Source organism: Rhinolophus ferrumequinum, chromosome X (assembly GCF_004115265.2).
Source record: "Rhinolophus ferrumequinum isolate MPI-CBG mRhiFer1 chromosome X, mRhiFer1_v1.p, whole genome shotgun sequence".
Classification (NCBI taxonomy): Eukaryota; Metazoa; Chordata; class Mammalia; order Chiroptera; family Rhinolophidae; genus Rhinolophus; species Rhinolophus ferrumequinum.
This window is the reverse complement of record NC_046284.1, coordinates 17381575-17406607: the sequence shown is the minus strand read 5'-3', so window position 1 is coordinate 17406607 and position 25033 is coordinate 17381575. Positions and strand designations below refer to the sequence as shown.

The 25033-nt window shown below is 40.3% G+C and overlaps 1 protein-coding gene across 6 annotated transcripts in view; it reads right to left on the bottom strand.

Moving 5' to 3' along the window:
- The window catches only part of FGF13 (fibroblast growth factor 13), a 514923-nt gene that overhangs the window by 90737 nt on the left and 399153 nt on the right, over positions 1 to 25033 (bottom strand). Inside the window, exon 1 of one of the 6 annotated variants that reach the window (XM_033118027.1) lies at positions 13107 to 13254. The exons of the other annotated variants lie outside the window; for them this stretch is intronic. Within the exon in view, the coding sequence (XP_032973918.1) occupies positions 13107 to 13134 (28 nt within the window). The 5' untranslated portion in view covers positions 13135 to 13254. Of the gene's footprint in view, positions 1 to 13106; positions 13255 to 25033 lie in introns of those variants that run through there. 6 annotated transcript variants of the gene reach the window in all.

The window sequence follows — 25033 nt, the reverse complement described above, 5'->3', positions numbered from 1 at the left end:
GGCAGGCTATGGAATCAGTCTGGTGCCAGGGTACCTGCTTTTAACACTATGCTTTACTGCCATAATAGCTTGTATTTGTAAAGTGCCTACTAAGTGCCACTCTCTTACAAAGCTTATCTCTAATCCTTAGATAACCCTGCAAGGTGGGCATCATGTTTCCCTCAATTGTTACAGATGTGGAAAGTGAGGCTCAGAAAGACTGAGTAATTTGCCCAACATCACAGTGCAAGGGAGTGCTGGAGTGTCTCCACACCCTGCGTTCTGTCCACTTAGCAAGAATAAGATTCACATTTTGTTTTGTTTTGTTTTTTAACTCAGAGGCTTTGTACTGGGAGAGGAAGGCAAATTTTACTCAGTGTCAAATTTCTGGGAAGGTTGAATAACTGTAACACCAAGGTTCTCTCCGGGAAATACACATAGCCCTCCCATTAATGAGGCACGGAACAACAGCCTTCCCGGATGGCCCCCCGGTGCTAGGCCAGGCCCCACAGGCACTGGGGAGATCTGCAGATCTCTCCAACAAGATTTTCTCTTATATAAAGGGAAAATAGTTACTGAAGCACACAAAGAAAGCTTTCACATGAAATTCAAATTTGTTCAACCTTCCTGAGAATGAATCTTAAGTGAGCAAAATAACATTCTGACTAAAGCCCATAATTACATCACTCCTTACGTGATGAAACACAGGAGCTGCGTGGAAGACTTAACTGCGGAACAAATTCACTCTCTTTAATTCTAAGGGAGACCAGTTTTTCTAGCTTTACCCTAGAAGTACATAAGATGTCAATGAGGCCAACCCATTTTTTCGCGATCTGCTAAGAAAAGGTACCTACTAAAATGTCAAACGAAGCTAATAATGATTATTTCTTTGTCCTTAGATTCTTGTAAGTATGCCCACAAAAGATATTCCAAAAGGCATCACAGTGAAAAACAAAGGATTGGGGGGAAAAATACAGGTTCTGTGGTTTCTGTGCATTTCCCACTGGCTATTACTTTCATATAACGCCTGATTTCAGTTTTGTATAAAAAATGTCTCCCTAATTCAACAAGGTCTTAACACTAAATATGAAAAAGAAGACAGATGGGAAAAGTTATATTTTAAATATAACAGTATTTTAATATTAGATTATCCTTTCCTAAGCCACAGTTAGCAAAAACTGAAGAAAAATGTGTGAATTCATACTCTGCTGAGGATCCTTATATGCAGGAAAATATGAACACATTTATATTAAATAAAAGACTTTTATGAATCATAATCTAGCATGCAATGGCTTATGTGCTGCTACTCCACTCTAAGCTGATACAATTTTTGCAGTTTTCCTCACTTGGTTCTGTGGGTCATAACTCCAGGGTCTCCAAAGTTTCAGAGGGGAGTCAGTCTCTCATCTAGCAATTAAATGTGAGTAGACAGAGAAAACGTTTTCCCCTTCTCCCATTCCCAAATACTCCATTCCTGGAGTCACAGCCCCTTGGCTCTTCAAAGATCTTTCATTTAAAATCTACCATGAAAACACTCTTACCTCCAAGTAGGAGACTGGGTTTAACCAGGCCTTCTGTGCAATTGTCGCTTAGTCAAACACGCAGAGAATTGGGGAATATTATGTGGTTGGTGGATATTTCACTCACATTATACTGAGTACTATTACTTCTGCAATAATGGCACTTCAAGGCGTAAGTCTAAGAGATGATGGTAAACAAAATTCAGGAAGTATGAATTAGAATTCTTCCACACTCGAGGCTTTACAATGAGCAGGAGACAGAGGTCATCTGTCACTGGAGAAGAGGCAGGAAAGCTGAGAGAGACACCCCCCTTCCACTCAATCCTAGGTGCATAGAGCAGGGAGGGCAAGGATAACAACTGAGAGAAACCCCACAGGCACTGAGGACTTAGAGTACACTGAGTAACCCGCTCCCCACTGGCCATCTACTGCTGTGACAGGCAAGAGACAAAAGAGAGAACCCCCCTCCTGCCAGGGTTCCAGTACACAGAAACTGCTGAAATTTGGGGTTAAAGAAGGAGAACAGGGACAAATTATCCAGGTACACAGATTGAAAGCCCTGCTAAAGAGAAGGTTGTGATCATGCTCTTAAATGAGGTGAAATCTGTGGTGAATTGAATATAACTAAAGCAACAACAGAGCTCAGATCCAGATCAATCTAACAGTAGATTAATTCCAAACCAAATACTAATGGCCTAATGGAAGAAAAGGTATTCCCATTTTGGACACTGATATAATTTACCTCAGTTTGTCTTCTTTCATACATAGGGACTTGTATTAACAGAAATTACATAAACAAATAAAACAGAAGACTTACAAAAGAGAAGAAAATGGGAAACATTCTCAAGAGCTAAAGAGTCATTAGAACCAGTCTCAGAGATGGCCTAGATGAAGGAATGAATATAGAATTTTAGCACTGAGATGGAAGCCATAAATAGAGAAATATAGAAAAACTAGAAATATGGAATATCGGAAATGATGACTTTGTTTTAAGGGATTATCAGTTGACTGGATATAGCAGAGAATGGAATTTGTGACTTGGAAACATGGGAATAGAAAGTATCTAAAAAGAAACAAAGAAATAAAACAGTAAAAAACTGGAACGGAGTGTTTGATATTGTGGGACAATAGCAAACCAACTGAGGTAAGTAACTGGAGGCCCTGGAGGAGAAGAAAGGGAGAAATGAGCAGAAGAAATATGTGAGGGGATAATGGCCAACAATTTTTCAAAATGTATGAAAGATAACATCTTAAATATCCAAAAAGTTTACAGAATGCCAAACAGGATTAATAAAACAAACAAAAACCAGCTAGGCATATCATAGTCAAAGTACTAAAAACCAAAGACAAAAAGGCAATCTTGAAAGCATTCAGAGAAAACAGAAATACTACATACAGTGGAATGATGATAAAATAATATGTAACTTCTCATCAGAAACAATGAAGGTCAGAAAACAATGGAATCCCATTTCATTTGCTGAAAGAAAGATAGCAGCAGTCAAATTTGAATTACATATCCAGCAAAAATTATTCTTCAAAGATGAAGGTGAAATAAAGGAATTTTCAGGAAAAGAAAACTTAAAAGAATTTTTATCCAACAGATATGCACTGCAAGAAATGCTCCAAAAAAGTTCTTTATACCGCAGTAAAATTACACCACATAGAAATACAATTTGGCAAGAAGAAATGAAAAAACATCAGAAGGAGTAAATATATTGTTAAATATAAAGGGTGATTGTTTTTAAAATATAGCCTGTGTGTGTATGTGTGTGTGCGCGCATGTGTGTGTGTGTAGAAATCACAAAGACTATTGACTGTTTATAGTAAGAATAATAATATAATGAGGGGGGGTTATAGCACATATAGAATAAAATATATGAGAAAATGATCACAAAAGTTGTGAGTGGCATAACTGGAAGAATAATGCTACAACTTTCTTACCTTGTTTGTGAAGTAATAGAATATATGTTGAAAGTTGCAGAAATAAAGGTGCATATTGTAATCTTGTAAAACTGGTAAAAATGATACAAAGAACATAATATGTAAAAATACTTGATTCACCCCAAAAATACTGGAAAAGAGGAACACGGGGATGCAGAGAAGATGGGACAAATACAAGTCAAGCACCAAAATGGAAGATTTAAACCCAAACATACCAATAATTCCGATAAATGGTCTAAAAACCTTAAATAAAAGGCAGAATTTGGGGACTGGAGGAAAAAGAAAGACTCAATTATATAATGTTTACAAGAAACACACTTTAAACATAAAGATGCAAACAAAATGAATGTCAAAAGATGGAAAATATACATACCGCAAACACTAAGCCTAACAAAAATGGTGTAGCTGTACTAATATCAGATGAGGTAGACCTTGTGGTGATGAATACTACCAGAGATACAAAAGGAAATTTCAGATTTAGAAAATGGTCATTTATCAAGAATATAAATTCCTATATGTGTTTGCACATACTAACAAAGCTACTAGATACTTGAAGCAAAAATTGATTGCAGTGAAAGAAAATATGGATAAACCCACAGTCATGGTCAGAGGTTTCAATATTCATCTCTAAGGAATTCATAGACTACGTAGACAAAAAACTCAGAATACAAAACTGAACAACACTATCAATCAATTTGACCTGATATAAATTTATAGAACACTACACGAACCAATAGGGGGAAACACATTCTTCTCAAGGTCACATGGAATATTCACCATGTAGACTATAAGCTCAATCGTAACACAAGTTTAAATACATGTCTAAGGTTCAAAATCAAAGAGAATATGTTATCTGACTGCAAAAATATCAAGTTTGAAATCAACATCAAGAATATAAATAGACCATCCTCCAAAATTTGGAAATCAAATATCACACATTCAAATAACTCATTGGTAAAAGAAAAATACAAAAGGGAAGCTAGAAAATAGTTTGAATTCAATGATAATTGAAGTACAATATGTCAAAAACTGAAATGAACCTAAAGCAGCTTTTCTAGGGAAATTTATAACTTTAAATGCCTTTACTCAAAAAGAAGATAGTTGTAAAATGAATGATTTATATTCCCACTTTAAGAAACTAGAAAAAGTGGGCGGCCGGATGGCTCAGTTGGTTAGAGCGTGAGCTCTCAACAATAAGGTTGCCAGTTCAATTCCCACACGGGATGGTGGGCTGCTCACCCTGCAACTAAAGACAGAAAACGGCGACTGGACTTGGAGCTGAGCTGCTCCCTCCACAACTAGATTGAAGGATAACGACTTGGAGCTGATGGGCCCTGGAGAAACACACTGTCCCCCAGTATTCCCCAATTAAAAAAAAAAAAGGAAAATAGAAAAAGAACTAACTAAATCCCAAACAAGTAGGAGGAAGGACATAATAAAAATGACAAAGGAAATCAATGACACAAAAAACAGAGATAGTCACCAAGGCCAAAAGTTGATTCTTTGAAAAGATTAGTAAAATTTTAAACCACTAGCAAGACAGATGAAAAAAGAGAAAAATACAAAGTATTAATATAATAAATGAAAATGAGGATATCACTAGAGATGCTACAGACATTAAAAAGATAATGAGAGGTTACTGTGAACAACTCAATAATAAGACAATAAAAACCCAGTGAAAAATAGGCAACACACTTGGACAGATACTTCAATAAAGAAGATGTATAAATAGCCACTAAACACATGAAAAAGCACTCAACATCATTAGTCATCAGGCATCTGAAAATTAAAACCAAAATGGAATGCGACTATAAACACATAAGAATAGGTAGAATAAAAATAATTGACAACCCCAAATGTTGGTGATTGCATAGAAGCCTCAGAATTCTCATTGGTGGGAATGATGATGGGAAATTGTTTAGCGATGGCTGAAAAGTGAAACTTAGATCAACGTTATGACCCAACAATTTCACTGCTAGGTGTTTATCTCACCCCACCCAAATTAAAATATACGTGCACAAAAATTTTGTAAAACTTGTTTATAGAAGCTTTACTCATTATAGCCAAAACCTGGAAAGAGTCCAGATGTCCCCCAATGAGAGAATAGGTAAATAAACTGGCATATTCATGCAATGGAGTAATAAAATCAGCAACGATATGTAATGACTTACTGATACACAGACACACGAATTAATTTCAAAAACATTATTCTGGGTGAAGGAAGTCAGACCTAAAAAAGCCACATACTATAATGTTTCCACGTTTCCATTTATATGAAGTTCTAAAATAGGGAAAACTAACCTACGATGATAGAAATAAGTTCAGTGTTTGCTTCTGGCAGCAGATGGGTATTGACTAAGATGGGGCATAAGAGAAATTTCTAGGGTGCTGGAAATGTTTTATGATCTTAAACATGGATTATATGAGTGTATGCATTTTTCAAAACTGAACAAACTGGGTACTTAAGATCTGAGGACTTCATTGTATGTAAATATATCTAAATAGCAAAAAACTTTAAAAACTAATATACACTCAACTTCTTGTGGGTGGACATGGGAGGCTGGTGAGGGAAGGCAACAATGAAGACTGGGAAGAGAGTAATTAGTGGAGAATACGTCCAGGAGGATTTCTCTAAGTGAGTTGTGTGTGGTCTTCCTGCTCCCAGAATCATACTGAGTACCTGTAAAAACGTAGATTCTTGGGTTCCAACGAAATCAGATGGGAATTTTCAATTTTAACCAGTTTCACAGAGGATACTGATGGCACCCACTAAAGTTTGGGAACAGCTGGGTTACAAAATTTTCATCCCAGAGTACATAATTTTCCCATACAAAAATAGTGCAGTTAGTGTAGACACCGGAGATGAAAAAATAAGAAGTCAGTGTCCATGATTCAGGGTTAGGCTTTAATGGGAAGATAGACTTACAAATAGTAAAGCCACTGCACACCAAGTAATTGGTTAAAATAGGCATAATGCACAAAAGGAGCATGAATGAAGGACCACAGTCTTTTTGAAGGTATCAAGCAGATCAAAGTGGAAGCAGAATTTGAATTGAGTTTTGAAGGATAAGTAAGGGGTTTCTATTTGGACAAGAAGGGAAAAATGATTGTAGGCACAGGGAATAATATTGAAAAGTGTGGAGGTGGGGAGTGGATCTTAGTATGTTTAGTTATATAGAAAGGTATTCACTATTTCCAGATACAGCACGTGAGATGAAACGTGGAAGGAGTAGAATTAGGAGGGGAGGCTGAGTAAACAGCTAGAAAGGAGAACATGAAGGATTTTTTATACCCGATTTTGAGGTTTAAATATTATATTTCAGCTGGGAACCTTTGAAGAATTTGGGACAAAAAGGAACATCATCACTCTTTAAATATAGGAAACCTGCTATTGAAATATTTCTATAATAAACTTTAAAAATTATTTGAATAAGAAATAAATCTTATCTATCATCTATCTATCTTATCTATCTATCATCTATTTATCAAATCAGGAGTTATACTGATATTCATGTGGAATATATTATTTTCTTAGATGATTTTGATACTCTCAGATGATTTCTATGAGCAATAATAAAGAGTAAATTGTCATGAATTCTTCATATGAATGAAACATAAAAAAATAGTGTAGTTAGACAATACTGAAGCTAATGCTTGAAATGTGATCTTGGATATTTTCATGAGTTATTGTTATGAGTCAGTTTTCATATGTCTATAAAGTCAGATTATTTTACTTCTTCGAGATGACTTGGCATTACAATTTTTGGTTGGATGTTGGAAACTGAGCATCTGACAGAAACTATAATTTTAAGTGAGGTTCTAAATTTTCCTATGTTATTTAGATGCATTATCAATATGTATTCATGGAAAAATGTTTAAGAAAAGTGAGTTATATTGTGTAAACAAAGTTTTGCTTCTATTAAGCATTAATAGAACTGCTATTGGAACATAAAAACTCCTGCCTGGGATGGTACCAAAGGCTACCAACCTCTTACATTGAAATTTTAAATATATAAAGAGCTTGCAATCAGAAAGGTAACAATCAGTCAATCAATGAAGCAATATTTGCTCAACATCTATTATATCTAGGATTGCCTGGCATTACATGGACCTGTTTTAAAGACTGGTTCTAATGTTCAATACTGGGGAACTCTGTCTCATGATTTAATCTCTCTGAGCCTCAGCTTCCTCAGTAATAAAATCAGGACAATATTCACCTACCTTGCAGGACTGTTGTAAGAACTCGAGTTCCACCTGTACAGTATTTATGCTGGGGACTGGCCCAAAGTTGATGCTTAACAAATGGCAGCTGTTGGTCACACAATCTAACGGTTAAGGTGATTATTTAAGCCTCTCTGTATTAATGAGAAGGAGCCAAGAAACTGATGACCAAGGAAAAAGATCAAGTGGATTACATCCTTATAGAACAAAATATTTTGGAGAGGAAGAAAAGGAGGAATCTGACTTCTTGTCCTTGGGTGCACCTTTCCTGTCTGTGGAGCGTTAAGATCTATAGGACAGGGTTATCATGTGAAGTAGGCAGAACGGAACAAAAAGGCTGCTTGCGTTGCTTCGAGACTATATATTCCATGTTTTATTCAGTACTTTACCTGCCTGCAACATAGTAGGTTCTCAGTGCATACTTGTTGAGTAAATGAAAGGGAGCAGAAAGAATCTTCACAGCTTGTATGTAGTTGAGTCTAGCTTAGGAATCGTGCACTTGACTAGTTCTGTTCTCTATCTTGGCTTACTAACTAAGAAGTCAAGGATTTCTCAGGACTCAATCAAAAGTTGATGTTTTTTTTCTCACATCAATGACATTTTTAGTTACTGTTGTTATCAGTCTTGTGCTATTGATTAGGTAGATACACATAAGTATTGAATATGGGCATGGCTTCCTAGGAATTTATAAACCAGTAAGGTAAATAAGCACAAAGTTCAATAAAATACGAGGTAGCTTAGAATGAATGTCATTTGATTGGTTTAGCTAGTAAGTACTGAGAGTTCTAGGGGGTGACTAAACCTTAGTTGGTTGGGGGAGGGGATAGGAAAGGCATCTAAAAGGACATGAACCAAAGTCTGACATACATTTAAGTCCCTGGTTAAATTACGCCTCCTCGATGAGGCCATCCCCAAACCAGCCAGCAGAAGGCATCTATGCTAGCCCTGCTTCCCTGTGGCTTTTTGTATTTCCATTATAGCACTCATCACAGTGTGTCTGGTACTAGCCAGCTGGGCAACCAGGCTATGCCTTCTGGAAGGCGGGGCCTATGGCTCTTTCATCTTGGCACCTTCCTCAGTGTGTAGCACATCTCTGACAGGGCACTGTATAGAGTACACACTAATGAGTTGGACACACTAGGTGTAATGGAGGCAATTGGACTGACTGAAGCAGTTCTTTTAGGGAAAGAAGGAGCTAGGATTGGGAAGGTATGTTGAGCCAGACTGTTGTGGGCTTTGCTTAGAGAATGAAGTCAACCACCCCCTGCCCTCAACTGGTTGGCATTTGGAATGAAGCCAGTAAAGGTTTTTATATAGGGAAGGAACATGATGAATATATGGCATTTTGAGACGTTATCACAGTCTATTATAGTAGCTAGTGTTAGAGCTGGAAAAATATCTTCTTATGTGATCTTGCTGTTAGGCCTAAGTGGAACAATGAATATTACTGCAAAAAATGCCAAAGTATTTGTTCTTTACACAGAGGTTCATGCACATACCAATAAAAGGAAGAGAACTAGTAAACATCTGCAAATCTGATTGCTCTGGAGCCCAAGTATATGCCTAAATAACACCCATCTTGTCATGCAAGGAAAGGCTCCTGAATTATAACTCCTAGTCGCCTAAGAACAGAGTAAAGGATGGAGTATATTGGGAAAGAGTTGACATTTGGACATTGCAGGTCCATGTTGAATTGGCGTGGGTAATGAATTAGAGTTTTGCATCCAGGAGACACGTGAATACCCTCTCTAAATATGTAAATGACCATGGCTGCATTTACAACTCCCTTTGAGTGAGGTTTTTAAAAAATTCTATTTTAGAAGGCAATAGTATCATGTCATATCAGATAACAGCTGTTAAATTTTAAGAAACACTAATAAGTTATTCAGAAACTTGCAAAACAAAGTAAGCAGATATAAACTTTTAACATTCTCGCAAATGAGGTACTATTGTATTATATTTTATTTTATATTAAAACATACTTTACCAAGCCCTGGTCAAAGAATTCCTTCTGAACAGAATGTAGACATCATGTTTTCATTTGGTATAAAATATTCAGACTTTCAAATGGAGAGATTAAAGAGTAATCCTTTAAATACGTACATTATAAGTCTTTGTTTTATGAAAACACTCACAAAAAGGCCCCTTTCCTTCCTATACACCCCATGTGGATTTCAAATGGGACTTGATTTACATATAATTTTCTGGAAACAATTCAATTGTATAATATAAAGACGCAGTTGTTCTATCAATTGCTGAAACTCTTAGGCCATGCCTAGTGACACTGCTGGAATTAAAAGAAAAGTTATGGCATATTCATCGTTCTCCCATGGGCCTGGTATCCCAAGGGAAACTTACAAAACCTCTTCTACCCAAGAGGCACTTGCCTCCTGTGGATATTCTACTTCCTTCACAAGAGCTTAGCTGCTGGGATGAGCTGCTCTACCCAAGACCTCTTTCCTTCCAATAGCATCCACAACTCCAAAGCCTCCAGTTTCAAAAGCAAAAGGCAAAAGGCCAATATCCATTTCCACTATACATTCTAAAGACACAATTTGAACAGAGCCTTTCTGGTCAGTTTCGTAAGATCAGCTTAGACTATTTAATCATTTGTCCAAAGCAAATACATTGAAATAGTTTTGAGTGCACTATGCAGCTGTTGTGGTATATTCATTCACTCAACAAACACTGAGTATCTACTAAACCCCAGGCCCAGGCCCTCAGCACTGCATATTCCGAGAAGGCACTGTGAGGCACTGCCCAGGTGATAATGGCCTCAAGGTCTGGAATGAGTGATCTATGTATGGAGCAGCTGAAAGTACACATCTGCATCCCCTGGAAATGGACTAAGTGATTACTGATAAGAGAACAATAGATAAATATATCATTTTCTAAGTGCTTACCGATAAGAAAACTATTAACAAATATGTTACTTCCTACAGTTCCCAAAGAGAGGGAAATCTGTCTTCGTGTGTTCTAAATTTGCGAAACTCTTAAGTCAGGATGATACGTGGTCTATTAGGCAGGCCACCGACTAGAAGGCGCATAACCAGCCAGAAAGAGAAAAAAGAAAATGAAGGGACTCTGAAAAGCTGAAAAAGTAGCCATGACAAGCAGAAGGCAGCAGAGCAAGGACAAAAACACTCAGAGAAGTAAATGGGTGAGCTAAAACAGGGTTGGTTAGAAACAAGACTACAAGGGTAGGCTAAAGAAACTCGGATTCTTTAACTCACATAGGCATGATCACGAGGGCTTTCAGGCTGTGAGGGGTTACACAGAACAGAGCTACTCTCTGTTCTTTAGCTTCCCTGAGGACCAAAGACCAGGCGTCAGACTTAACTGGATACGGGAGATGTAGGGTGAAAGTTCCTGCCTTGAGAGCTGTTGAAATGAATTCTTTAGAAGCTTCTGAGTGCAGTGGCTGCGCCACTCTCATCTGTATACCGGGATGAAGCGTTTTCCTGTCTAAAGGCAAAGAAACTATCTGACCTTTCTTGGGACTCGCCCTTTTTTCGTTGCATAATCCTTTCTTCCGGTCTCATTTGCACTGTGCTACCATGGACTCAGAGCTTGCCCTATATTGCATCAGGTACTTTTAACATTCTTTTCAAAGAGAGACCCCAGTCACTGTCAATCTGCCCCATAGTTTGCATTCATTTCTGCAAAGGGGCTCAGTTTGCCATGAACATACATCTATTTAAAACAGACATGTCCATTTATAACATTTCATCAATCAATCTAGAAGTCTTTTGTAAACATAAAGTAAGCATAAAGTTGGTTGGTGCTTGAATCTAACCAAACAGCTTAGATCGTAATCCGATCATTTCCAATTAATGCATGCACAAGTCAATGCAATAATTATTTGGTGAGAATTAACCTGTGTCACAGACCTTACTCAGCAAAGAATTAATGTATGCGTTCCACTCAAATACTTTACAAGCAGAGTGACAAGTTTAAATGTTTCCGCTATATGTACCATATCCTGAGATAAGGGGCATAGAGTCTATAGGATGATATCTTTAAGGATTATTATAAGCTGTCTCCCATCTGACAGGTGGAAACCTTGGGGGTTTTATTAGAGACATGAATTATGAGAATAATCAAAAAATGAAATGCTGAACCGACCTCAGAAATTCTGTAATGTTTTTCATAACTTATATTGCCCTTGATGCCCTGACCATTCAAGTGTTTTTTTTCCTTTCTCCTTTTCATGGGAGATCAGTAGAAAATAACGAAATAAACAACGTCGTGCAACATGACAGATCAATCCAAACCTTCATTTGTGGAAGCTCTGGGACCACTCCAAGTAGTCCAGGAGACCCCAGAAGGTACTCAGAAGGGAAAGCCTATTAATCCCAGTTAATTCCATGAATAAACACATGCTAGTCAGCAATTTCAAGGCAGGGAGAAGGATTTTGAAGAAACAAGAATTGCAAAGAGTAATCACTTACTTGGATGAAATGTTCTAGCAAAACAAAACGTTCGCAGGGGTTAGCATTCTCTGGGATCCTTTCGAGTTCAATGTTAAAGAAAGTGCAAAGGGTTTCAATGAAAGCATTCGCTGATGAGGCTACTTCGTTCAGATAACATGCAGACTGGCAAAAAGTTTCCCAAGAAAATACATCATTTTCCATTTAGCTACGTGTTAAAATTTCTCATCAAAAAGTAGCCAGTGAAGTGATTTCAACTCTCCAAAAGAATCCCTGTCTTGCTATTTTCAGAGGCTTGAAAGTGGCCGCTCCGGCAACCTTCTCTCATCTTGTTTTTCTCTGTGAGCCGGAGGCTGTTGGGCGTTGGTTCCATTAGCTATCTGCGGCATCTCCCTCGCCGCCATGGAGGAAAGGATCCTCTCCTAGTTTCGCTTAGACATTATGGAGTGCCTATCTTCTGTGATTTCCCTGAAGATATACCTAATAAGATTCTCAGAATTAATGTGTAATTGTGTCCACCTTCCCTTAGCTCTCTGTTGCCTTCTCTTTCTTTCCTTTTGCTAAGCTTAGAGCAAAATACCTTTAAAGCCAATGATAATTATTTATTCTCTTCTCTTCCTTTAGAAATTCAAATTAATGTTTTGGGCTGTATGCATATAGAGTAAATGCAGATCCGGATGTAGGAAATCTCTCTTGAATCAGTCAGTGTCGTGGTTCTCTAAACACAAATAGGGCTTTAAAAAGACAGATATACACATTCATTCTCCTATAACAATTAATACCTAAAATTCCTCTTACGAAGAAACAAAGGAAGCATTTTTCCAAGAGTCTATGCTCAATAGCCGAACATCATGGAGTACGGAAAGTCAAGAGCCCCTGTCCCATCCAGAAAGAAAAGATCTCAACAGAAAGATCCTCGGCACAATTTTGTTAATTTCCACAAAGGCATTAATTAATGTCCAAGATAAACTTGCAAGTCTATGTCTTCCAAAAACATCGCTTAAATCAATCTTACCTGAATACGACTTCCTTAACAAAGCCATGCTTCTTTATAAGCTGGTCCTACCCAGACAATTGCTGTCTACATTTGGAGCAGACAGAGAAAGGAGAGTGGAGAAAGTTTAAGGCATATCTAAAGTATTCTCCAAGGTACCAGCCAGAAACATCAAGCCCATACTCGCGGTATAGAGAGATCATTAATGGGCATTAGTGACAGGCCATTATGACTCGCACAGATCATTAATGATTCATCATGTAACGGTATTGTGCTAGCAATAATCAGACCATTGCTTGGACTCAGATATAAGCTTCGCCCATACTATTTGCTTAAACTTATTATTTCCGAGCAGAAAATTTTATTTTGCCTTCTAGAATTACAAAAAATGGTCTGTAACAGGAGCTCTCGGCACATTAGAGGTGCCTTTGGAGCTAGCTGCCTTTTTGGAAGACACTTTTCCCACTGTCAGGAATTTTATAGTCTGAAAGGTTCCCCAATGGCTTTTGGGATGTAGAAAATATGTCTTTTATTCTGAAATTCAATTGTTGATGAACAGAAGATGCTACAAGCAAAATAGACATTTATAAGAATGACAATTGCTCGATCCTCTGTAACAATTACTTTGTCAAATGTTGAAATTCTACCTGAATTTTGAATTTCTTGCCAAAAAATACATTTTCCTATTGAAGTCATCTGTTAAAAATTCAGAGAATCTACCAGCAGCCTATGATGAGACTTTCAGCTAATTAGAACAAAAAGCAAGAAACAGGTTATTTTAGCATTATGCACACATACGTTCCTGAAGCACTCAACAGTGTTAATACAGGAATCAAAATTTTAAGGAAAAGTGAAGTCAAACTGCCATTCTTTTTATTTTTGCCTTATGAAAGATCCACTCTTTGGGTTAAAAATTCAAATGGAAATGGAAATTTAGTTATTCTGGGAGCAAATGAGTCTTTCCTATTGAACAGATTGGATTCTCCTTCTGTGTGGCTCTGGGTAAACTTCCCTTGAGTCAGAGAGAAAGGAAATCTGTCTCAAGATCTGAATATTGTCACTATCAATGAATATTGAAGAATTTCTGACACCCACAAGGAGCTATATTTATTGAGTCCCACCACCCGAACTCAGTGCTATATGGAAAGGAAGATTATGTATACCCAAAACCACTCCATAAACTTACATAATTTTTTCCCTTAAGCTTCTCTGCCATAATCAAAATTGCCTCGTGCTCTCTCCCTCCACTTTTCCATCACATACTGAGTGGAGCTAACAGACAGCTGCAAACGTTAACCCCTCCCAAAGGGATTCAGCCTCAAGCGAAATTGGTTTAGCAGTAGGTAGGGATTTCAGCAGGAGGCAGAGGATGGAGAAAAATTAGTTCTGCTGTGAAATCAAGCATCCTCCTCCACCCCCCACCAGCCACCCACAACCCAGGGGCCTGAACATCAGGAGCCCTCAGAACCCAAATGGGACAGAGTTGTTCCTCAGCAGGGCCGGCTTCCTGGACGTTTGTCCTGTGCAGTCACATGGGACCCTGCTCTAAGGAGGACCCTGAACTCGGTTTCAATGCTTTGCTGTCACCGTTTTAAATTCTTAACAATTTTTGAACAAAGGACAAAATGTTTCAACATTTTCATTTTGCCCTGGGCCCTGCAATTATGTAGCCAGTTGCGCCCCTTAAAAAAACCACTAACCCCCCCCAAGTCACGTTTTGAGGGGCAGGTGACCAGCTTCAGAGTGTGGTCAGGGCTCTTTCCCACTGCCCTGTGACTGGGAAGCTGAGCTAGTACTCAGGCCACCAGACACACAGTTGCATATGCTCCAATTCCCTGTTTGCAAACCAAAATGGCTAATGGAAGAATTTAGGCTTGAGTGAATTCCCTACACAGGAGAGATGCCAACTTCCTTCAAACAAAAATAGCAAACCCTAATATGGAGGCAGTGTCTCTTGGCCAATGTAAGAGCGCTTTAAAAAAGGCATTTCCCAAAGGACAAAATTAAGCCATCTCAGTATGAGTGGTCTTATCAGGTCTAATCAAGAGACTGACTCAGTCTTTCTTTCAGCTGCGGCATAGCTTCTTGCGGCTTTGCAGGGGCTGCCCTGGGCAGTGCAGTGGGGACAGGGGTCCTCTGGGATAAGCGCAACTCAATCTCTGATGTCTAGACTGCACAGAAATAAACAAAGTGAGGGCTGACATGGAGCCAAATTGCAAGGCACGTGAAATTTATTTCTGCTAACCTTTGTCTCCTTGCCCCCAAACTAATTCTCATCCAGTCAGGGCCTTCCTGCTACTCAGGGCCGCTGTTCTCTAACTGCTGCTACTCCACTGCAGGAGTTAACCCCCTTATTAGGCTTGGAAGCCCTGTCAGAACCTCACGCTTCTTCTTTCTCTTGCATTCCGGGTCTCCCTATTCGCCTCGTCCTCAGTGTGGCTGATATTAGCCAGGTGTTATGGAGGAGAACAATCTGATTAAACTAACTTACACGAATTTGTCCAAATGACAGTTCTCACAAAGGTGTTCTCATTTTGGGGAGAAAAAGTGCCTTGTTCTCTGATGGGTATACTTTTGGGTAGTGGGACAAATGGAAGGATGTTAAACAATAGAAAGGCACAGAGGATGGCATTGCTCACGTGTTCTGCTTACCTTAGGGGTACAGGTTTGTGCTGATCCAGCCCAATGGCTCAGGGTACCAGCCCCAAACCCCCACACCAGAATGACTGAGTTCTCTGATGCACCAGGCTCTTTCACACTTCCACAGGTCTGCTCATGATCTTCCCCCAGCTTGGGATGCTCTTCTCTCTTTGTCTGCCTCTTTCAAATAGGATATCTTCCAGGAAGACTTTTCTGCCAGCCTCCTCGTGCCTCTCAAGTTGATTGTGGTTGCCTTGGTCCCTTCACTGTACCCAACACAAATGTCCATCATTGAACTATTACACAGGATTGCATTAAGCCGTTTACACGATCCCTCATTTATTGGACGAGAATTGGCTACGGGGCAAGGACCACATTGATCTGACAAGCACCTGTGAATGAATGAACGCAACAGAGAATGGTGCATCCTACATGGTCAATGCACTAGAAGCCTGAGCCTGGGTGGCTGCCATAATTGTGACACATCCATATTCGCAGGCTGTAGGCTGTTGCATTAGTTGGTGGAGGCAGGGGCTGCATGGGCAGCCTTCATTTCCTTTATGAAGATTTTAATCCAGATGGAATCAATACTGGGGTCAGTGCTCTGTGCTGTGTCACTCACCCTTTTCCAATAGACGCCATCAGCAACCAACTCTCTCTCTGCCCATCTACCAAAAGTACACCTCTGAAGTCACAATCTATCCTGTGCCCCTACAGGCACAGTCCAACTAAACCGAAGTTGACAAATCTAGTTAACTCTCTGGCGAGTGGCCTTTAATCCCAGCCCAAGAAGTTACAGATCTCAAAGCTTTCATTGCATTGTGGTCAAGCAGCCCGACTAAGCTTCCTCCCTTCCTAGAGGCCCCAATCAATACTCTGCCCTCCTCTTAGAGCCCAGACACATCAAAAGCAATAATGCCTGATATTTAATCATTTCCCATTAAAATGCAAAGCTCTGTCTCCAGGCCCCCTTGACAGTTTAATTGTTTTAAAATGTCTGCTGAAACGGATGTAAACAGATTTGTAGTGCACTGTTTACTTGCTGCGCGACCATGGCCTCTTGGGTAATTAATAAAGAGCATTTTGCCACAAATTGGGCATCACGGCTGCACTGATTCCTAACTTTGGGAATAATTTATGGGAATAAGGACAGATAGATTTTTCATTATAAAGCACCAATGAGTTGAAATTTTATGTCCACACAAAATCCTGCACACAGATGTTTATAGTAGCTTTATTAATATTTGTCAAAACACGGAAGCAACCAAGACATCCTTCAGTAGGTGAGTGAATGGATAAACCGTGGCACATACAGACAATGGAATGTTACTCTGAACTAAACAGAAATAAGCTATAGTGCCATGCAAAGACATGGAGGAACCCTCACTGATGTTACTCAGTGAAAGAAGCTAATCTGAAAAGCCTACACACTATGATTCCAACTCTATGACATTCTGGAAAAAGCAAAACTATCAAGGCAGTAAAGTGGTTGCCAGGGCTTAGGGGGAGAGAGGAATGACTGGGCAGAGCACAGAGGATTTTTAGGACAGTGAAACTACTCCGTAAGATACTGTAACAGTGGATACATGTCATACATTTGTCTAAATCCATTAAATGTACAACACTAAGCGTGAACCCTAATGTAAACTATGGAATTTGAGTGATGTTGATAAGCCAGTGTAGGTTCATTAATTGTAACAAATGCCCCACACTGGTGGGGGAAGTCAATAATGGGGGAGGACAGGGGTTATATGGGAAGTATCTGTACCTGCCACTCAACTTCTTTGTTGTGAATCTAAAACTGCTCTGAAAAATAAAGTCTACTACCAACAACAACAGCAACAACAAAACCCAGGGCACCTAATCCGTTCTAGAAGTACATGTTTTCTCAATGAATCCTCATGACAAACCTGTAAGGTTTTCTTTGCTTTACTTTCTCTTTGTTTTTGTTTTTTTTTTTCAGGTGAGGAAACAAGCTAAGAGAGGTGAAGTTCCTTGCTCAAGGTCACATAGATGGCAACTGGCTAGAATGCTGTCAAGGCTTTCAAAAGCTTGCTTGGAGGTTAAACTGGATACCCTTTATGGTTTCTCCCAACGCAGTCTTCAGGATTCTGTGTCCCTCCTCCTCCAATAAACGTTCTCTAGGAAATCCAGTTGCTTGAAGTCCATTAGCACTGCCCGTGTCACTCATTTCCTACAATACTCACAAGTTCCAGGGAGGAAAGGAAATGCGGCCCAGGAAGCCCCTCAACCCAGTCAGAAGATGGGGACCACTGCTGCCAATAAGCATGGGCCGCACCCCTCTCGAATTTTCTCTGAGGGATCCCTACCCCTCCTCCCTGTGAATACAGGACCCAGCTTCAATAACATCCCATTGGCTACTCTACCCACAACTCAAATCCCGGTCAGCATCACCAAGGCACTTGGGTACCGAAGACACAGGTGAAGCCTTGGACAACCCCAGCATGCCACCTAATTGAGTATTCCATTTATTTATTTTTGAATATTATTATGTAAGAACTCTGGAAATCAGATTCTCCCCTTCTCTAAAGTGAGTGTTTTAATGGTACAGCCACAGTTGTATTAAAAAGATAGGTGGTAGGATTGGGATGATAATCATTTCTTCATTGGACTATTATAAGAATTAAAAGAGAAATTCATATCAAGTGCTTAGGGCAGTGCCTGGCACACTGTGAGCAGTCAATAAAAGTTAGTCCTCTTCTCTTCCCCTCAGTGCCTTCTTGCCCATTCGTTTGTATCCCCTGTAATGGCATCATTATCCTCCCTGACATTTTTGGCAGCACTTTTGTGGAAACTGATCAATAAGCAAGCAATCCACGAACATTAACTGAGTCCTGACAACGTATCTTTGCACAATGTACCTCTGCCATCTGCAGGAGATACACATGGAAAACACACATTCACACAGAGCTCAGAGTCTAAAGGGGAAGAGAAACGTGAATACAGTTCAAAAATGTCACTCTGAATCGAAGGCCGCAAGGGAGATGCTGAAGGCAGAAAGTGGAGAGAAGATGTAGAAAACAAGATTTGATTCACCTAAGTCACTGGTTATACAAACTACAACTCCCCAAATATTGACCGTGTTTTGTGTGTTCCCCCTTTATGGTCTCATAAGAATCAAAACTGAACTACTGCACACATGCTGGACCGCTGTGTCTGTGGACTCTTAGTAACGAGAGCTGACAGATATCCCACCACCGATACTTGGACGGGTCTTCCTCTATAATAGTCTATTCTATGTCCGGGTTAAAAAGCAACATAACACAAGCTTCTATTCTGCTCAATTCTGCTTCTGACATCATAGTAAATAACACCTAAACTTTCTGATGAACAAATTCCAGATGTACTATAAATCATGCATCTTATTAGCAGGAAGACTTGTTTCAGGCACAGATGATCTTCAAGCATGATGAAAGAGTTATTCATTTCTTGCAAAACTACGCAATGCAGGGAAAATAGAAAAGCTATTTTATTTGGTTTCTGCAGTTTCTGAAGAACAAATTAAGGGAGAACGGTTTGTCTTTGTGTTCATAGCACCCCCTGGTGGACAACTAGCATATTTCAGTTGCACGCTAATCCTCTCACGCTCAACAATTTTTAGTTTCCTCTCAAGAGTTTTCCGGAGGGAGAAATTAAATATTCAGATTTGTCTAGACTCTTATCTCATGACAATGAGATAATAAAATAATCCAATTACAGTCCTCTTGATTCACTTATTCCGAAGATTCTCTTGGCTGATTTGAAAATTAATGTCAAATAATTGCCTATTTTAGAGAAACTTTCTTTTCATTCTTTTAGTCAGCAAACATTTCCTGCATGCCTATTATGCGCGAGGCCTATTCTGAGTACTTGAGACACAGGAATAAGTAATCCCAGGTCTCTGCTGGGGAGGAGCATGTCCAGAGCTGCCAGGTACCTGTGGAAGGCCATCTTCAAGAGTACCAGGCTGACCCAGGCCTGGCAAGGCCCAAAGAAGGTAAGCAGGAACCAGAAAGGCTTTCTAGAGCGGGTGACAGCTGACCTGAGCATGAGAAGTTGAACAGAAAACGTAGAAAGAAAAACTTAGAGGTGTGAAGCAACCTGAAACCAGATGAGACACACCAGAAATTGGAAGTCATTTGGCGTGGCCACAAGCTAAGAGATGAGAGTGGGCATAGAGGAGATGATTTTGGAGGCATAAACTTAAGAAGTAGGCAGGGGTTACTTAGAAAGGTAGTTTAAGGAGTTTAGACTATCTAAAGGGCAATTGGATTTTACACCAGAAAGGATTAAAACTGCTTTCAGAAAGGTAACTTGGGCTGCCATGTGGAGAATACGAAGTAAAGGGGGTAAGGCTGGTGACAGGGAGCTCTGTTAAAGTGATACAGATGAGAGATAATGAGTTTAGTATCTAACTTGGTACTTTACTGTGAGTGTGGAAACTGGAGTTGTAGGTTTCCCCTGAAGACCCCACCGAAGCCTGGATCACTGTCTATAAACAAACAAGCAAACAAACAAACTAGTTCTAATGACTAACACACAGTTGATTGGGTTTGGGTTAGGGGACAGGCAGTCATTACTTCAAACAGTCCTCTGAGCTACTCTTTGATTTGGTCAACACAATGTAGACGGGTTCTGTCCTGTCTGAAGATTCACAAGGAAACGACAGAGCAAACTGGTAAAAAGCATGGGTTCCAGAGCCACACAGATGTAGACTTGAATCCTGGCTTTGCTACTCACTGTTTCCTTGTCTCTCCGAGCCTCAATTTTCTCCTGTGCAAAATGCATGCAATAATCGTACCTATCTCGTAGGGTGGCTGTGAGAACTCAATGAGGTCATGTACGTAAAGTACTTACTTCCGTGGCTGGCACATATAAGCAGGTGATAAAAGTTAATTTCATCTTCCTCTTCCTTGTTCAGTGTGCTCAGGCACATTAGTCTTTTGTAAGATGGCTGGTAAACACATCTCTCAGTACCTCTTTAGGGTACTCTACCTTGGGCAAAAGAAAGCCTCTATTTGAAAGGTATCTGGTGATTTCAGCAGTTTGTTTCCCTCCTAACCAGGGCAGAGTCTAAGCTCTACAGATAGAGTTGAGAGCAAGCCAGGTTCTCAGGGTCCAGAGAGTCTGGTTTGCATACCTGCCAATTCTCACTGGAAAGCATGGAGCCTGGAAATGAGGCTGGCACCAGAATCCTAGGGGATTTCGAAGTCAGCCAAGAAAGAGACAGGTGAACAGGAAAAGGCCTAGCCAAGATGGGAGGCCAAGTGGATTTACCATAACCGGATTCCGATGGGCAGGGAGGCAGACAGCAGGGTTGGGTCTGGAGGAATTCGAGTCACGGCACACCTCATGCCATGGCTTTTTACATGATTCTCCCAGAGTTAGCATTTCGAAGAGAGTCCTGGAGAAGACTGATGCCACCAAGATTCTCTGACTGAAAAGATCCTGTGATCAGTTAAGTTTGGGAAGGCCTGTTCACCAGGCCCTACTCTTGGAGATTTCTATTATACATTTGGCTTGTGGGAGGTTCTAATTAAGCCTACAGTAAAGAAGCCTATTAACCAGGGTAAACATACTAATTTGACCCCAGAATCCTTTATTTCCCACAATAACTACAAATGCTCCTTGGTACTAGTATTCAGTGAAAAACACTTTGAGGACATGCCGGGTTAATGTCACCTGAGCACAGGTGACAGACAGAATCACTCAGCGAGGCCCCCATTAGTGGCCTCTCAGGGTCTTAATCCCAGCTTGGCACTGCATTCTCAACCCATGTGTTAGATGGCCACAGAGGGATGGGGTCAGAAAGTTGCCCTTGGTGGGAGGCCAGCTCCATTGCTCCTGCTATTTCTGGTTTCCAGGCTAGGGCTCCCTTAGGGAGGTTTTGAATCCCTCGTACCCAGAAAATGATAAAAGCGAAGCGCTTGAACAGAGTAGTCTGCAAGACCTAGAGAGAATGGAGGCTCTGGGCATGCTACAGGGATTCTAGGCTTCTGAGGTAATGAAGGGATGGAAAGGGATGAAACTCAAATATCATTTCTATATCATTTCTCCAACCCAAGGATTCCTTGGGGCTTCCACGTATCCCTGAACCGCTCCAGCAACATAAGCTCCCTCCTTTGACACATGAGGTAATGGAAACTGAGGAAGTTTGATCATAGGTTGGGGTTATAAGCATTCTGCTGCTTTGGTTCCAAGACAATTTAGTTTCATTGAATTGAACAAAATTTTGATAACCTTGGGAGGTGTACCTGTTAAAGACCTGTGTTTAACCTGGTCCAATAGTCCTCAATTGGGAGATAGGGCCGTTAGGGAGATAATTAAGGTTAAACGAGATCACAGGGTGAGGCCCTAATCTGATAGGATTGGTGTCCTTGTAAAAGAAAGAGAAACCAGAGAGCATTCTGTTCCCCTCTTCCTCCCTCCCTCTCTCCACAGGTGCACAGAGAAAAGACCACGTGAGGACACAGAATGAAGGTAGCATCTACAAGCCAGCAAGAGAGGGCTCATCAGAAACCAAACCTTACAGCATCTTGATTTGGAACTTCTACCCTCTAGAACCATGAGAAAATTAATTTCTGTTGTTTAAGCCACCCAGTCTGTGGTATTTTGTTACGGCTGCTCTAACAGACTAACACAGTACCTATTTCTTCGAAAGCACATGTAACTTCGCTATTTCTTTTCCAAACGACCCCACTTTGGACAAAAACATTCCACACTTATAAAACTATATAATGCTTGGAAAAGTTGATGCAACCAAGAGCGGTTTAAAAACAGGAATGTAATTTTAATGACATAGAAATGAGGCAAAATCACAGTCTCCAAATGAAAAGTGAAATCAGCAAATGTCTAATGATGGCCTCATCTGCACCTGGCTCTGTGCTTGGCAACACAAGCACAGGCTCGGGTGCGCAACACAGTGTTGAATAAAATCCAGTCTCTTCCTTCAGAGAATTCAGCATTCAGTGGAGGAGACAGACAAGTAAACAGGCATTTAGAAAGCAAAGTTCTGTGCTACAGAGGAAGGGCATCGAACACATTAGTCAGGGTTTGGGAGGTGGGAGTGAGTCAGGGAAGGCATTCCAGAGGAGGTGATATTAAGCTGGGACTTAAAGGAAGAATAGAAGGCAACCAGATGAAGAGAGTAAGTGCTCTAGAAACTGGCAGAACCCAGAGGAATCATACAAAGCCTTTGTCTTAAGTGAGCTCTTAGCTCCCACTAGAGAGAGACCGACACAGGCATAATTACCTTACAAGGTGATAATTATAATGACAGATGTGGCACAAGGCACTCTGAAAGCACAGAGGGGGGCCCATACTAAACCTAGTGCCAGGGGTGGCGAGGGATGCCCTTTTCAGAGCAGGTGGTGGGAGCTGAGGTTTGAAGGCCGGTACTCATTAGTCAAGTGATTTAGGAGGGGGTGAGAAAAAGTGTGGAGCTAAGAGAATCGCAGGCAGAGGGAACAAGTACAAAGACATACAGGCTTCATAAGGTCTGATACAGTTGAGAACCGCAGGCAGTCTGGGACACTTGGAGCACAGATTTCCAGGGATGAGATGAGAGAGGAAGCTGTGAAAGTTGCTAGGGGCCAAATCATGTGGTGCCTCATGGGTCACAGAAAGGGATTTGACACAATCCTGTTTGCCATGGGGAAATATACCAGCATTTTAAGCAAGGGAGAGTCCTGATCTGATTGGCATTTTAGTGGCTGCGAGACTAAAGACAGAGAGACCTTTGAAGAGGATGTCAACTGGCCAGAGAGCAATATTGATAGCCTACATTAAGGCAATGACACTGACGAGAGAAAAGGGCAAGAGACATCAGGGCCAGAGCGGAGGCAGAATTGATAGAACTTGGTTACGGACTGAAGATGGAAGGTAAGGGACAGGCATGTGTAGGTATCAGAGTCCTCTAGGGTTTCTGATTCGGGCAATTGGATTGTTGGGGTGTTGTCATTCTTTAAGATGGGGAACCGTAGAATTCATTTTCCCAGTTTTCAATTTTTACAGTGAGCAAACTAAATATGTCCAACATCATTCAAAAAGTGAGTGAGAGCTGGCATTACCGTGTTTCCCCCAAAATAAGACCTAGCTGGACAATCAGCTCTAATGCATCTTTTGGAGAAAAAATTAATCTAAGACCCAGTATTTATTATATTATATTATATTATATTATATTATATTATATTATATTATATTATATTATATTATATTATATTATACCCGGTCTTATAGTAAAATAAGGCCGGGTCTTATATTAATATTTGCTCCAAAAGACACATTAGAGCTGACTGTCCAGCTAGGTCTTATTTTCGGGGAAATACGGTACAAGCCGATGTTTCGGATTCTTTGCTGACTAATTGTTTTGTGTGAGTACACACGTGCACGGAAGTTAGTTTTGGATATGCCTGTGGGGCATGGCAGTGGACGTGTTCTAGAATTAGTAGGTCTGGAATATGGAAGAGAGACCTGGAGCAGAGGTAAAGATTCTGGAGTTAAGAGCAAAGAGACGGTAATGGCAGGTATGGGAGGTGAGGTCGATGAGATGAGATGTCCTAGGAAGGATGCACAGAGCAACATGAGAAGGAGTCTGAGGATGAAGCACTAACATTTATAACAGAGGGAAGGAGGCAGTAAAGGGGACTATGGAGGAATAGACAAAAAGGAGAACACAAACTAGGAAATACTGGTGTCACAGAAACCAAGGGAAAAGAGAGGTTTGGGAAGGAAGAAGGACCTCCTGAGAGTTCAAGTAAGATGCTTTTGAGAGGTGAAGTTAGCTCAGGATTGTATGTATGTGTCCACCGGCTTTTATAATCAGAAGGCCTGTAGCACTCTTGGAGAAAGTGGTAGGGGCAGTGGGTTGAGGAAAGAAAGGGAGGTGAGAAAGTTACTGCTTTTCTCTCTCCTGTTATCTGAACCCTCTGTTGTCCTCTTGTCAGCCACAATATAATAATGCATACACCAACAGAATCGGGGCTCTAGAGGGCAGAAGAGGAAAGTGAGTCCCCCAGCGATTTTTTCTGGTTTCATTCCTGCCTTAGTTCTAATGGATCCATGGACAAGGATGGGGCGGTGAGTGGGAGGACCACTCTATGTCTCAGAATTGATTAGTTGAGGGAGTTAGTTCACAAAAAGATACCACCCTTTAACTCCTCTAAGTGTCTCTTCGTCTTGCTTTTGTCACATTTCCACTAGCATCTTTTCTTCACGGTTTCAGTAACCTATATTGTTGAAAGGCACCATTTTTGAGGATGTGCTTAAAGAAAGTAACCACCTCTTCCCTTTTTGCTTTTCTCCATGTC